The sequence below is a fragment of the Schistocerca nitens genome, chromosome 8 (genome assembly GCF_023898315.1).
Source record: "Schistocerca nitens isolate TAMUIC-IGC-003100 chromosome 8, iqSchNite1.1, whole genome shotgun sequence".
In the NCBI taxonomy this organism is placed as follows: Eukaryota; Metazoa; Arthropoda; class Insecta; order Orthoptera; family Acrididae; genus Schistocerca; species Schistocerca nitens.
The window spans coordinates 158,788,755-158,804,976 of NC_064621.1; the positions used below are offsets into that span (position 1 = coordinate 158,788,755).

The window sequence follows — 16,222 nt, forward strand, 5'->3', positions numbered from 1 at the left end:
AACATTCCTCCTAAGTAAAGACGCACTTTCACGGCATGACCGTACCTGTTGTCAACAACAAATCGGCAGCTATTCACGGCCCGAACGTAGGCTGAAACGTCTGAAAAGGGATACCATTATATTTATTTACATGCTAGAATAAGCGTTGCCTATGAAGCCGTGCTCACAATAGTAATGTTAAGTATAATACTGATAATGCCGAGTGTTAAATTATGACATAGACAAAGTTGTGAGAGTTAGTAGCTACCATTGTTTTTAAATCATTTGCATGCGCTCAATAAGTAGTTTTTTCTGAAAGCAGGTTGATTTTATTCAGGATTCCAGTACATCGTATTATTCCTCACTCTTATGGTTACAAAATCCCGTTTTTACTTTTTTTAACGTGATCTCCGTTCAATGCCGTCTAATTGGGAGGATTTGTAAATCCGCCTGGTGCCAATCTACTGATCGACGTCAGAGCCAGTAATCTCCCCATCACCCATGTACGCTTTCACGGAGTGCATCCTTCCTTGGGCCAAACAGATGAACGTCGAAAGGTGCGAGATATGGGCTGTAGGGTGGATGAGGAAGAAAAGTCCAGTGAAGTTTAGTGAGTTCCTCTCCGTTGCACCGATTGGTGTGAGGCCTTGCGTTGCCATGGAGAAGTTCGTTTGCATTTTTGAACCGACGAACGCGCTGAAGTGGTTCCTTCAATTTCTTGACGGTAACACGATACACCAGTTGATCATTGCGCCATCAGAGAAGAATCCCTTCAGAGTTCCAGAAGTCAGTCGCCATGACTTTACCAGCTGGGGAAGCGGCTTTGAACGTTTTCTTCGGAGGGGAGGTCTCCTGGCTCCACTCAATGCACTGCAGTTTTGTTTCCGGTTCGAAATGATGAACGCATGTTACATCGCCTGCGACGATGTTCGACGAAAAATTATCACTGTCGGCCTCGTAACGCGCAAGTAATTCAGAACAGTCTTCTGCTGCCTTTTATGGTCTTCTGTTAGGCGGCGAGAAACCCAGCTTGCACACGCCTTCGATTATCTCAACTGCAGGACGAGTGTGTCGCCATAATCAACGGAGACGTACAACTGAGCAGCGAGGTGTTTAATTGTGATCCCTCGAGCGCTTCGAGTGGGAGGGTCCGCACGTTCCAACAGTGCAGGAGTCGGAGCTGTGTGCGGCCGGCCGGCACGCGGGAGATGAGACAGGTTGGCGCGACCTTGTTGCGGTGATGACAGACACATCGCCCAACGACTCACTGTGCTTTTGTTCACTGCCACCTCTCTGTAGACATTCTGCAAGCGCCAATGAATACCTGCGTCACAGACGTCATTTTGAAGGCTACGTATAACACCACCACCTGTCGGAACTTAACGAAACTATAGGGCGTGAAGCGTGAATGTTCCACAACAAATTCCGCATTTTTTAACCGAAATTGGCCGAGAAAAACATGTTTGCATTACTAATTGAACGCCCATCTTATACGGAGTGGTCCATTGATCGTGACCGGGCCAAATATCTCACGAAATAAGCGTCAAACGAAAAACCTACAAATAACGAAACTCGTCTACCTTTAAGGGGGAAACCAGATGGCGCTATGTTTCGCCCGCTAGATGGCGCTGCCATAGGTCTAACGGATATCAACTGCGTTTTTTAAGTAGGAACCCCCATTTTTTACTCCATATTCGTGTAGTAGGTAAAGAAATATGAATGTTTAGTTGGACCACTTTTTTCGCTTTGTGATAGACGGCGCTGTAATAGTCACAAACATATGGCTCACAATTTTAGACGAACAGTTGGTAACGGGTAGGTTTTTTCAATTAAAATACAGAACGTAGGGCCGGCTTGGTGTAGCCGAGAGGTTCTAGGCGCTAGCCTGGAACCTCGCGACCGATACGGTCGCAGATTCGAATCCTGCCTCGGGCATAGATGTGCGTGATGTCCTTAGGTTAGTTAGGTTCAAGTAGTTCGATGTTCTAGGGGACAGATGACCTCAGATGTTAAGTCCCATAGTGCTCAGAGCCATTTGAACCATTTTATCCTTCCTCCCATAATGCCGCACCATACATTAACCCGCCAAGGTGGCTGATGTTCCACTTGTCGCAGCCATCGTGGATTTTCCGTTGTCCAATAGTGCATGTTATCCAGAATGAGATTTTCACTCTGCAGACTCTGGAAACATCCCCTAGGCTGTGGCTAAGCCATGTCTCCGCAGTATCCTTTCTTTCAGGAGTGCTAGTTCTGCAAGGTTCGCAGGAGAGCTTCTGTAAAGTTTGGAAGGTAGGAGACGATATACTGGCAGAAGTAAGGCTGTGAGGACCGGGCGTGAGTCGTGCTTCGGTAGCTCAGTAACAGCCGGCAAGGTAGCTCAGCGTGTTCGGTCAAAGAGCGGGTTGGTCTCTGTAATAAAAAAACTGAGTGAAACGATCAACAAACGAACTTGACCGGATGTCATGTGACGTCCGCAACGAACAAATTCAACGATCAACAACGAGCACTTGCCCGCGAAGGCAAAGGTCCCGAGTTCGAGTCTCGGTCGGGCACACAGTTTTAATCTGCCGGGAAGTTTCAGTGGATATTATGCTGGTTTACGTTACCGCTGTTGGTGAATGACGCTTCGTGGATTTTCCGTTGCCCAATAGTGCATATTATGCCGGTTTACGTTACCGCTGTTGCTGAATGACGCTTCGTCGCTAAATAGAACGCGTGCAAAAAATATGTCATCGTCCCGTAATTTCTCTCGTGCCCAGTGGCAGAACTGTACACGACGTTCAAAGCCGTCACCATGCAATTCCTGGTGCATAGAAATATGGTACGGGTGCAATCGATGTTGATGTAGCATTCTCAACATCGACGTTTTTGAGATTCCCGATTCTCGCGCAGTTTGTCTGCTACTGATGTGCGGATTAGCCGCGACAGCAGCTAAAACACCTACTTGGGCATCATCATTTGTTGCAGGTCGTGGTTGACGTTTCACATGTGGCTGAACACTTCCTGTTTCCGTAAATAACGTAACTATCCGGCGAACGGTCCGGACACTTGGATGATGTCGTCCAGGATACCGAGCAGCATACATTGCACACGCCCGTTGGGCATTTTGATCACAATAGCCATACATCAACACGATATCGATCTTTTTCGCAATTGGTAAACGGTCCATTTTAACACGGGTAATGTATCACGAAGCAAATACCGTCCGCACTGGCGGAATGTTACGTGATACTACGTACTTATACAGTGCGATCTATCACAAAGCGAAAAAAGTGGTCCAACTAAAATATTCATATTTCTTTACGTACTACACGAATATGTAATAAAAATTGGGGTTCCTATTTTTAAAAAAACGCAGTTTGTCCGTTTGACCTACGGCAGCGCCATCTGGCGGGACAGCCATAGCGCTATCTAGTTTCCCCCTTCAAGCTAGACGAGCTTCTTTACTTGTAGTTTTTTCGTTTGATGCTTATTTCGTGAGATATTTTGCGCGGTCACTATCAATGGACCACTCTGTATATGTGTAATAAATAATACTTTAAAATGTTGGATTTTATTTCATTCTCTCTTGCATGTCATTCCGCTTTTATTCTATTTAGCGCCTATAAACCACAAGATTCCACGGATGATGCCCTCTCTCCCTGCATTTATCCCTCCTATCAATTCTGATCCTCACCCCCCCCCCTCCTTTCCTCCGTCCTTTTCCTGGGCTCCCTCCCCCCCTCTTCCATCCTCTTTTTTTTCCCCACCTACACTCTCTCTGCCGCCCTTCTATCCCGCGAGTCCTTTTGCATTTCCCTCTGCCTTTTCCCATTCCCTCTCGCGTCTGCCCTGCCCCTCCCTCCCCCCCCCCCCCTTATGAGTCCTCTCACTGCTTCGGTTCCCACTCTTTCGTTTTTCCTCTCCTCCCTCCTTGTCCCCCCCCCCCCCCCATCTGCCCAGGTCCCACCCCCCCATTTGCCTTCGGCTATGGTATGTTATTTTTGTGCCGAAATTTTAGTACAGTGTTTACAGTGAGTGTTCAGTGTCGTGTGTCTTCTCCGAAGTGTTGCGAACGGACATCATGCTGTCGCTGGGTGTGATTTTTATATTTCTTGCGAACAGAAACCAGACTGTCGCCATGTTTTATAATTGTCTGTCTACTGTGTTCCCTGTCTGCTTCCTGTGTATTTTATTAGCTTTGCCACCCCTTTGTTTTATGTTTTAACTTTCCACAATTTTGCGCATTTTTCCAATGTAAGTCGCCGTTTTATCGCCTGCTGTTATTGTTTCTTATCTTCTTTCTTACGTTTTAAAAAGTCTGTAGGCTGCAGAGCAGCCTAATAAGCTGCTGCCAGCCCGAAATACAATAAAGGAAAAAAAAAACAAGATTCAATTGTCTCAGTACTACTCGACTGTTTTCTGCGGTCACCTTTCTCAGGAAAAGTGCAGTATTTCCTGCAACCCATCTTACGTTCAGGAACGCAGTGTCATCACCGCGCCCGCCAGCTTGCCGCCGGGGACGTGGTAAGTGGGCCGACGACTGCCGCAGTGCCCTGGCGTGGCCTGACCTCACTCGCTGACAGTTCTCCCTCCGCCGGCAAGCGTGGGAGGTGTCGCGTGGGCAGCCGCTGCCGCTGCGTGGCGCGCGGGGGTGTGTGTTCCGGCTCGCTGGTGCGTTCCTCCGCCCTGCGATAACACGACGACGCGGCCGCCACGCTGTTCTTTTTCCCAGCCATTGATGCGCTGGCCATTGTATCAACATCGGACCGTCTGAAGCGTTGCCACTAGAACGTATGAAGTTTCATTTTTGTTTTTCGAAGCCGCACTGATTGTTTTAAGGTAGAGATGGCCATTGTTTCAACATCGGACCGTCTGAAGCGTTGCCACTAGAACGTATGAAGTTTCATTTTTGTTTTTCGAAGCCGCACTGATTGCTTTAAGGTACAGCATTGTGTACGTACCAGGTACCATTTCTTCTCTTTTTCCCCAGTCAATAAAGATTTTTTTTTAATGTCATTTGTTAGTGGCTAACTGCATTACTGGCCATTAAAATTGCTACACCACGAAGATGACGTGCTACAGACGTGAAATTTAACCGACAGGAAGAAGATGCTGTGATATGCGAATGATTAGCTTTTCAGAGCATTCACACAAGGTTAGCGCCGGTGGCGACACCTACAACGTGCTGACATGAGGAAAGTTTCCAACCTATTTCTCATACACAAACAGCAGTTGACCGGCGTTGCCTGGTGAAACGTTGTTGTGGTGCCTCGTGTAAGGAGGAGAAATGCGCACCATCACGTTTCCGACTTTGATAAAGGTAGGATTGTAGCCTATAGCGATTGCGGTTTATCGTATCGCGACATTGCTGCTCGCGTTGGTCGAGATCCAATGACTGTTAGCAGAATATGGAATCGGTGGGTTCAGGAGCGTAATACGGAACGCCGTGCTGGATCCCAACGGCCTCTTATCACTAGCAGCCGAGATGACAGGCATCTTATCCGCATGGCTGTAACGGATCGTGCAGCCTCGTCTCGATCCCTGAGCCAACAGATGGGGACGTTTCCAAGACAACCACCTTCTGCACGAACAGTTCGACGACGTTCGCAGCAGCATGGACTATCACCTCGGAGACCACGGCTGCGGTTACCCTTGAAGCTGCATCACAGACAGGAGCGCCTGCGATGGTGTACTCGACGACGAACCTGGGTGCACGAATGGCAAAACGTCATTTTTTCGGATGAATCCAGGTTCTGTTTACAGCATCAGGATAGTCGCATCCGTGTTTTGCGACATCGCGGTGTACCCACATTGGAAGCGTGTATTCGTCATCGCCAAACTGGCGTATCACCCGGCGTGATGGTATGGGGTGCCATTGGTGACACGTCTCGGTCACCTCTTGTTCGCATTGACGGCACTTTGAACAGTGCGCGTTACATTTCAGATGTGTTACGACCCGTGGCTCTACCCTTCACTCGATCCCTGCGAAACCCTACATTTCAGCATGATAATGCACGACCGTCATGTTGCAGGTCCCGTACGGGCCTTTCTGCACACAGCACATTCTCCAGACCTCTCACCTTTGAAATGGCGGCCGAGCAACTGGCTCGTCACAATACGCCAGTCACTACTCTTCATGAACTGTGGTATCGTGTTGAAGCTGCATGGGCAGCTGTACCTGTACACGCCATCCAAGCTCTGTTTGACTCAATGCCCAGGTGTATCAAGGCCGTTATTACGGCCAGAGGTGTTTGTTCTGGGCGATGGTTTCTCAGGATCTATGCACCCAAATTGCGTGAAAATGTAATAATATGTCAGTTCTAGTATAATATATTTGTCCAATGAATACCCGTTTATCATCTGCATTTCTTCTTGCTGCAGAAATTTTAATGGCCAGTAGTGTAGTTCTGGTCACTTTTCCCATTTTCCAGTGACCACCTTCAGACTTCTTGCGTGGCACTTGACGTTACAGGTATTGGGAGAATTCTTTTAAATTGCCGTCACTTCGCTCAATAAGCTCACCAGACATACATTGAGATGCTAAAAGTCATAGGATAGCAATGTTCACATATAAAGATGGCAGTAGTAACACATACAGAAGGTGTGAAAGGGCAGTGCATTGGCGGAGCTGTCATTTGTTCTCTGATGATTCGTTTGCAAAGGTTACCGACATGATTGTGACCACACGACGGGAGTTATCAGACGCCGAACGCGGTATAGTAACTGGAGCTAGACACTTGGGACATACCATTTCGGAACTCGTTAGGGAATTCGGTATTGCGAGATTCAGTGCGTCAAGCCTGTGCCGAGAGCACCGCATTTCAGGCACTACCACGGAGCAGCGGCGTGTGTGTAGAATTGCCTGAAATCAATGTGGGACGTACGACTAAATCATCAGTTAGAACGGTGCGGTGAAATACGGCATTAATGGACCATGGCAGAGACGACAGGTGCGAGTACCTTTTCTAATAGCTCGACATCGTTTGGACTCGTGACCATATCGGTTGGAACCTAGACGACTGGGAAACCATGTCCTGATCAGATGAATCCCGATTGCCGCGCGGGATTAGCCGAGCGGTCTAGGGCGCTGCAGTCATGGATTGTGCGGCTGGTCCCGGCGGAGGTTCGAGTCCTCTCTCGGGCATGGGTGTGTGTGTATGTCCTTACAAGGGAACCTCCCCACCGCACCCCCCTCAGATTTAATTATAAGTTGGCACAGGGATAGGCCTGGAAAAACTGAACACAGATCAATCGAGAAAACAGGAAGAAGTTGTGTGGAACTATGAAAAACATAAGCAAAATATACAAACTGAGTAGTCCATGCGCAAGGTAGGCAACATCAAGGAGAGTGTTGGCTTACGAGCGCCGTGGTCCCGTGGTTAGCGTGAGCAGCTGTGGAACGACAGGTCCTTGGTTCAAATCTTCTCTCGGGTGAAGATTTTAATTTTTTATTTTCAGATAATTATCAAAGTTCAGGCACTCACACATAATCAACTTCGCTCTCCAAAATTCCAGGACATGTTCAGATTTGCTTGGACATATACAGAATTTGACGGTCTACGCACGGAAACATTTCAAAACGTAAAAAACATATGTTTTAAAAGAGCACAGGGAGAACTGTGCGACTCTGAAACTGTTGCATTCATTTGATGCAGTTTATGTGACAAACTCTTATGTTTTCATCACTTTTTTTTTGGAGTGATTATCACATCCACAAGAAAACCTAAATCGGGCAAGGTAGAAGAATCTTTTCACCCATTCGCCAAGTGTGCAAGTTAGGTGGGTCGACAACATATTCCTGTCATGTGACGCACATGCCGTCACCAGTGTCGTAAAGAATATATCAGACGTGTTTTCCTGTGGAGGAATCGGTTGACCTATGACCTTGCGATCAAATGTTTTCGGTTCCTATTGGAGAGGCACGTCCTTTCGTCTACTAATCGCACGGTTTTGCGGTGCGGTCGCAAAACACAGACACTAAACTTATTACAGTGAACACAGACGTCAATGAATGAACGGACAGATCGTAACTTTGCGAAAATAAAGAAAGTAAAATTTTCACTCGAGGGAGGACTCGAACCAAGGACCTTTCGTTCCGCAGTTGCTCACTCTAACCACGAGACCACGGTGCTCATCAGCTAACATTTTCCTTTTTGTTGCCTATCTTACACATGGACTACTCAGTTTGTATATTTTGCTTATTTTTTCGTAGTTCCACACAACTTCTTCCTGTTTTCTCGATTGATCTGTGTTCAGTTTTTGAAGGCCTATCCACTGTGTCAATTTATAACTAAATCTGAGGGGGGTGCGATGGGGAGGTTCCCTTGTTAGGAGAATTTAGGTTAAGTAGTGTGTAAGCTTAGCGGCTGATGACCTTAGTAGTTCAGTGCCATAAGATTTCACACACTTTTGAATCCCGGTTTTAGTTGGTTGGAGCTGATGGTAGGATTCTAGTGTGGCGCAGACTCCAAGAAGCCATGGACTCAAGTTGTCAGAGAGACATTGTGCAAGTTGATGGTGGCTCAGTAACGTTGTGGGCTGTGTTTACATGGAAAAGAATGGGTTCTCTGGTCAGAGTGTACCGATCATTCACTGGCAACGGATATGTTCAGCTACTTGGGGACTGTTTGCAACCATTCATGGTCTTTGAGTTCCCAAACAACATTGCACCATACCAGCGGGCCACAACTCTTCGCGATTGGTTTGAAGAACACTCTGAAGATGTCAAGCGAATTATTTGGTCACCCAGATCGCTTGACATGAATCTCTCCTCGAACATATATGGGACATAAGCGAAAGTTCATTTGACGCAAAAAAAAAAAAAAAAAAAAAAAAACCACTGGCAACACTTTCTGAATTACGGCTCAGTATTTCGGCAGGGAACTTTCAACAACGTGTGGAACCCATGCCACGTCGAGTTGCTGCAATACGCCGGGCTAAAGAGATCCGACACGATATCAGACTGTATCCCATGACTTTTATCGCCTCAGTGTATTGCCAATCACCCCCTGAAAGGCTACAGTGACCGCTTTGAAGCACTGTAGATGGTGAAAACTTGTAACAGGCGCTCATGCGACTCTCCGTCGCTGACGTAGATCATGGCAGTGAAATGGTGTGTACGTCTCAGTGGGTAATATGGAATCCGCTCAGTAATACGGGTCGACGTGGAGACGTGAAGGAATGGTAGAGAGCATCCATCGTGTTTAGACGTGCAGAATACCACACCGTGAATAACGTTAGCCTATTTTCTGGTATATAAAGACCGGCTATCCAAGGAATGGCGTACCACCGGCAGCCATGTAACGCGGCGTAAGAATAGTGGTTCTAGAAAGATCCTGACCGACAGGGACTGCAGACGAGTGTCACGCCCTGTCAGTTGACAATCGATTACAAACTGAATCCAGATCCATCTCTACCAGGTTCCGAGAGAACTTGCAAAGAGAACTGCGTGCAGTGGTAATTTTGAGTCGGGTACTTCGCGAAAGGCCATTGCTCACAGCCGCACATAAAGCAGTTCGCCTTCAGTGAACCAGGCAACACACTCGTTGCACAGTAGCTTGCTAGACCCGTGTGAAGTGGACCGATTAGTGGCGATTTTTGCCTTGTTTCGGATGATGCAAGGCGCAGAGTCCACCGTGTTCATACAGTGCTTCTCTTTTTATTTTACTCAAAGAAAGAAGCAAGCAAGTTTAGAAGAAGATTGATGCAATCTCTGTTTTATGCTGGAGAGCGCAAAGAAACAGTTATAGGCATGCGTATTCAAATACAGAGATATATAAACTAGAGATGGGTCGTTCAAGAACTAACGGGTCCAAATGGACAGTTCACCAAGATGAACGGAAGGATAGAGGAACGTATTCTAAGGAACGGTCTTTCATAGTTCATTTCGGTCGCGGCTTTCTACTTACGGTTCCCGGGAACGGGAACGGTCTCGTTCCCGTAACGGCACGTCGGCCGGTCTCGTTCCAGCCTCGGTCCCGGTCCCGTCTGTCTCGGTCTCGGTCTCCCTCGGCCGGACTCGTCCTTCTTCGCGTGGCCACTCGTCGCAGTTCCACTGCCGACTGCTCCTAGTTAGTTCAGTATCGAGTTGTTCGTTTCGTTCGCTGCGCACGCCCGTTCCAGATCTGTTTCAAACCTTTTTGCAACTCTGGACTTCTGGTTCTTTTTGTATTCTATTCAGCGTCCACGACCGATAGTTAAAATGTATTTTATAAGTACGTAAATTACATAAAAATTACGTGGTATGTAATACAGTCATGTTTTCGGGCAATAAAAGGGCATATCAGCTTACTCCACTGTTTCAATAAACAGCAGAAGACATACTTATAAAAAGGCAAGCTTTTTTTGTTGTTACATATGCAAAGGAAGTCGGCACGGCACACACGAGTGGTCGCTTTCCGTCTTTTTTTGATCCAAGGTAAAACAGCATGTTCATTGTTATGGAAAGCAGACCGACTTGCAACCGAATGAAGCCCGTCCTCCGTAATCGAGTGTCTCGTGTCACATTTTGTAAAGCGAATATGATAACTTCTACAATATTATTTCAGTGGCACAGGGTGGCGCACGAAAAATCGGTCCCGAGTACTTAACTGCTCGTTTTCGCCCACCAATCATCATCGGTTGTTTCGGAGTTGTTGTTTGGATGAGCTTATTTGTTATTTCTTTACTGCCTAATTATTACATATTTATCAATTCCGCTCGTAGCGGTCAACAAATCGTGCGTAATTGGCGAGCAGTTTGTACTCGGGGTCGGCTTTTCGTACGCCAGCTTATATTATTTCACTGCGATCAGCCACATAACGCTACAGCTTGCTAAACGAGAGGTTTTGCAGAATCACGAAAATTACTTCTACAAGTCTGTGAGAATTATTTTATGAATAAAAACTCTGTACTCCAGGGGCGAGGGAAGTGTCCCCTCTTGGCGTCTTCCATTTGCAGTCACCTATGCTACTAATTTTCAGTTTTTCATAAGAACCATATACTATGCACAAATGAACGGTGAACGAGTAAAAATGAACGTTTCCCAAAGATGAACAAGTTTGCCCATTTCTAATGTAAACAGACAGGCGCTGCGGTCTATGTAAGACAACAAGTGTCTGGCGCATCTGTTAGATCGCTTACTGTTGCTACAATGGTAGATTTAAGTGAATTTGAACGTGGTGTTATAGTTGGTGCACGGGCGATGGAACAGAGTATCTCCGAGGTAGCGATGAAGTGGGGATTTTTCCGTACGACCATTTCACGAGTTTACCGTGAGTATCAGGAATCCAGTAAAACATCAAATCTCCGACATCGCTGCATCCGGAAAAAGATCCTGTAAGAACGGAACCAACGACGACTGAAAGAATCATTCAGCGTGACAGAAGTGCATCCCTTCCACAAATTGCTGCAGATTTCAATGCTGGGCCATCAACAAGCGTCAGTGTACCAATCATTCAACGAAAAATCATCGGTATGGGCTTTCGGAGCCGAAGGTCCACTCGTGTACCCTTGATGACTGCACTACACAAAGCTCTACGCTTCGCCTGGGCTCATCAACACCGACATTGGACTGTTGATAAAGTGAAAACACGTTACCTGGTCGGACGAATCTCCTTTCAAATTGTATAGGGCGGATGGACGTGTACGGCTATGGAGACAACTTCATGAATCTATGGACCCTGCATGTCAACAGAGGACTGTTGAAGCTGGTAGAGGCTCTCTAATGGTGTGGGGCATGTGCAGTTGGAATGATATGGGACCAGATACTTCTAGATATGACTCGGACAGGTGACACGTACATAAGCATCCTGTCTGATCACTTGCATCCATTCATGTCCATTGTGCATTCCGACGGACATGGGCAATTCCAGCGACACCCCACACGTCCAGAATTGCTACAGAGTGGTTTCAGGAACACTCTCCTGATTTTAAACATTTGCGCTGGCCGCCAAACTCCCCAGACGTGAACATTATTGAGCATATTTGGGATGCCTTGCAACGTGCTGTTCAGAAGAGATGTGCACCCCCTCGTACTCTTACGGATTTATGGACAGCACTGCAGGATTCATGGTGTCAGTTCCCTCCAGCACTACTTCAGACATTAGTCGACTCTATGCTGCCGGCTTGGGGGGGGGGGGGGGGAAGCGAGCGGTTCTAGGCGCTACAGTCTGGAACCGCGTGACCGCTACGGTCGCAGGTTCGAATCCGGCCTCGAGCATGGCTGTGTGTGATGTCTTTAGGTTAGTTAGGTTTAAGTAGTTCTAAGTTCTAGGGGACTGATGACCTCAGAAGTCAAGTCCCATAGTGCTCAGAGCCATTTGAACCATTTTTTTGAGTCTATGCCACATCGTGTTGCGGCACGTTTGTGTGCTGGCGGAGGCTCTACACGATATTAGGCAGGTTTACCAGTTTCTTCGGCTCTTCAGTGTAACATATCTGTGATTTAGGAAGTCGGGATTAGCACGGACGATCAAGGTCCCTATAATATCACTCCTTAAACACAACTAGTAGATCAATAATTTATTCAAGACCACATTTATAAAAACAGCTAACATACAATCAACACGTGGCCGTCTTAAAACAATCTCCAAAACGACCACTGGCTTCCTTCTCAAGCAAGCAGCAAATTAGAATTGCTTAATGAACAATAACTCTGAAGTAATTTAAGAGGGTGGCTCGGACAAAAATGTTTTGAGCAATATCGCAACCAGCACAATATGTTACACTTAATATAATTCATTGACTACCAAATTTAATTTTTTTAATACATGCGAGATGTTAAATTTTTATCAAATGGGCAGTACGGCAGGCTGCCCTGGGCAAAAGGTGACTTAACTTAAAATGCCGGAAACAGCAGACCAGCCGTCCAAAACAACACCTAAACGCCGGGGCGCAACCGCGAGTCACTTCCCATTAGACGACACGTCACAGCTTCTGTGTACCGAAGCAGAACGTGGCGCCGCTCCCACATACCCCTACTCGCAGAAAAACTGGAACACAACAGACCGCAGAAAACACGGCAAACGCCAAGTAAACATCAATTAATGTAAGTTAAGAACCAATAAATAATAATATAACTTAAAAAACCAAAACGTGCTTTCGATAAGACGACTAAAATATCAGATTTTTACACTCTCATAGTTACGGAAAGAATATTTGCACGTATCATTAAGGCCAACAATGTGTACAAAGATGAAGTGGAAATAATTTCAAGATAATATTACGTTATTCAAATGCACAACTTCAGCACAAACTAGGTTTTGTGTACCTTAATTTCCTTGCATAGGTCTGCAATTTACCGCCAATAATGTAAGATTGGTATGCAGAAAATTAGAACTAGACTATGACCTAATATGTTCAGTAGCTTACAGTTGCTACATCTTTTGGGGACGCTGATTTCCTTAAAAGAAGTAGTCACCGCTGGTCTCCTTGCGATCACACACCTTACCGGCTGCTCTTACTTCAACAACACATACATTAGGGCAACCAACCAACCAACAAGTGACAGTAGCTACAACGCAAATAGTTCCACGAAACGAAGGCACCAAAACCACTTACACATCTGATGGGTAGCGTTGTTCGAGATGGTCTCGAGAAAATGGTCTGTCCGAGAAAACAAATACCAAAGCAATGCGACGAGCAGCGCCCGGAGTTGACATCAGGCAGGTCCACCACAAACTCGCGACCGCCCTGCAAGGAAGACCGGCGGGGCCACCGCTGGCCGAGCCCGCGTGTTTTGCTCCTTCGTCCCCTGAAGCACGTCCTAGCGCCTCGTACCGAGTCCCACGACCAACTACACTACCGCAAATACCCGCCACCACATCACAACAGGGGAAAAGATCGTAGTACAGCCGGGTAATCGATAATCGTCCAAAGACCTGGTGTGCCAGGAAATGCGCATTACGGCTCAATATCATGTACGTTAAGATAGGCAAATCAACGTACATGATCCGCTTCCGCTCCAGGGGCTGTTGGGGTATGTTGTGTTGCCTACATTTAGGTGCATGAAACACTTTTCAGCGCCAGCTTTACTCTGCCCACGCTATAAATTAAAGCTCCTTGTGCCTTGTACGCTGCTACAGCGTAGTATGCTGTTGTGTGTTGCAGGTGAGCCGTAGCGGGATGTTGTGCGGCGAGTTCTCGAGCCGAGCATCGCCCCTCAGCCTGAGCCTGCACCTGAGCCTGGCCGACACGCGCAGCCCCTACTTCACTCTGCTCGCCTTCTGCCAGGGCATGGCCGCCTTCACCGCCGTCTCCGACGACGACGACATCTTTCTCGGTGAGTACCCTCTTCAGTTCCCTCACACTCCTTCCTGCGTACGATTCCTCTGGTCATGTACACGGTGTCACGCTGCGAAATGGAGGACCGACGTTTCACCCACTGTCTTCGTCTGGGTGTCTACACTACGGGCCATTGCTACACCACGAAGATGACGTGCAACAGACGCGAAATTTGAGCGACAGGAAGAAGATGCTGTGACATGCAAATGAGTAACTTTTCAGAGCATTCACACAACGTAGGCGCCGGTGGCCACACCTACAACTTGCTGACATGAGGAAAGTTTCCAACCGATTTCTCATACACAAACAGCAGTTGACCGGCGTTACCTGGTGAAACGTTGTTGTGATGCCTCGTGTAAGGAGCAGAAATGCGTACAACATGTTTCCGACTTTGATAAAGGTCGGATTGTAGCCTACCTCGATTGCGGTTTATCGTATCGCGACATTGCTGCTCGCGTTGGTCGAGATCCAATGACTGTTAGCAGAATATGGAATCGGTGGGTTCAGGAGGGTAATACGGAACGCCGTGCTGGATCCCAACGGTCGCGTATCAATAGTAGTCGAGATTACAGGCATCTTATACGCACGCCTGTAGCGGATCGTGCAGCCACGTCTCGATCCCTGAGTCAGCAGATGGCAACGTTAGCAAGACAACAACCATCTGCACGAACAGTTCGACGACGTTCGCAGCAGCATGGACTATCAGCTCGGAGACCATGGCTGCGGTTACCCTTGACGCTGCATCACAGACAGGAGCGCCTGCGATGGTGTACTCAACGACGAACCTGGGTGCACGAATGGCAAAACGTCATTTTTTCGGATGAATCCAGGTTCTGTTTACAGCATCACGATGGTCGCATCCGTGTTGGGCGACATCGCGGTGAACGCACATTGGAAGCGTGTATTCGTCATCGCCATACTGGCGTATCACCCTGCGTGATGGTATGGGGTGCCATTGGTTACACGTCTCGGCCACCTCTTGCTCATATTGACAGCACTTTGAACAGTGGACGTCACATTTCAGATGTTTTACGACCCGTGGCTCTACCCTTCACTCGATCCCTGCGAAACCCTACATTTCAGCAGGATAATGCATTGCCGCATGTTGCAGGTCCTGTACTGGCCTTTCTGGATACAGAAAATGTTCGACTGCTGCCCTGACCAGCACATTCTCCAGATCTCTCACCTACTGCAAACGTCTGGTCAATGGTGGCCGAGCAACTGGCTCGTCACAATACGCCAGTCACCACTCTTGATGAACTGTGGTATCGTGTTGAAGCTGCATGGGCAGCAGTACCTGTACACGCCGTCCAAGCTCTGTTTGACTCAATGCCCAGGTGTATCAAGTCCGTTATTACGGCCAGAGGTGGTTGTTGTAGGTACTGGTTTCTCGGGATCTATGCACCCAAATTGCGTGAAAATGTATTCACATGTCAGTTTGTGCAATGAATACCCGTTTATCATCTGTATTTCTAATTGGTATAGCAATTTTAATGGCCAGTAGTGTGTATATCCACTGCCAAGCGCGTAGGTGCGCACTGCCGAGTAATGGTGTAGGTGCATCCAGCTGTGGAACAAAGCCGCACCAACTTGGTCTCGCCGTCGTGTCTTTCCTGCTTGTAATGACCGCAGGCAGGATTTTTTCGTCGCATCCGCCTGTAATGTTGCACTTGACCGTCACGTGCAGACAGATTACATCGAAACGTTATCTACAGTTTGTTTCATAGAAACGTATCTCCTGCTTTCCCCGTTTGAGCACCTTAATCGAGCTTTCGAACAATTTGAAAAACAGGGTCTGTTAACATAATGATTTCCATGTGGAACCCTTAATGAATATAGTTTTTAATACAAAATAATTCGTCCGCCCACCAAACACTGCGAATACGAGTTGCTTGTAACCTCGGTTTTCGCACAAAGCAACAGGTAGCTGTGACGAGTACGGGCGTACAGAATGCAACAGGTCTCTCGGACGTCAAAAACGAATGTATCACGTTGTCTT

The 16,222-nt window shown here is 47.3% G+C and overlaps 1 protein-coding gene across 1 annotated transcript in view; it reads left to right on the forward strand.

Moving 5' to 3' along the window:
* The window catches only part of LOC126199459 (uncharacterized), a 1,573,541-nt gene that overhangs the window by 1,267,438 nt on the left and 289,881 nt on the right, over positions 1-16,222 (forward strand). Inside the window, exon 8 of the mRNA XM_049936380.1 lies at positions 14,050-14,221. Coding sequence (XP_049792337.1) covers positions 14,050-14,053 — 4 coding nt within the window. The 3' untranslated portion in view covers positions 14,054-14,221. The remainder of the gene's footprint in view (positions 1-14,049; positions 14,222-16,222) is intronic.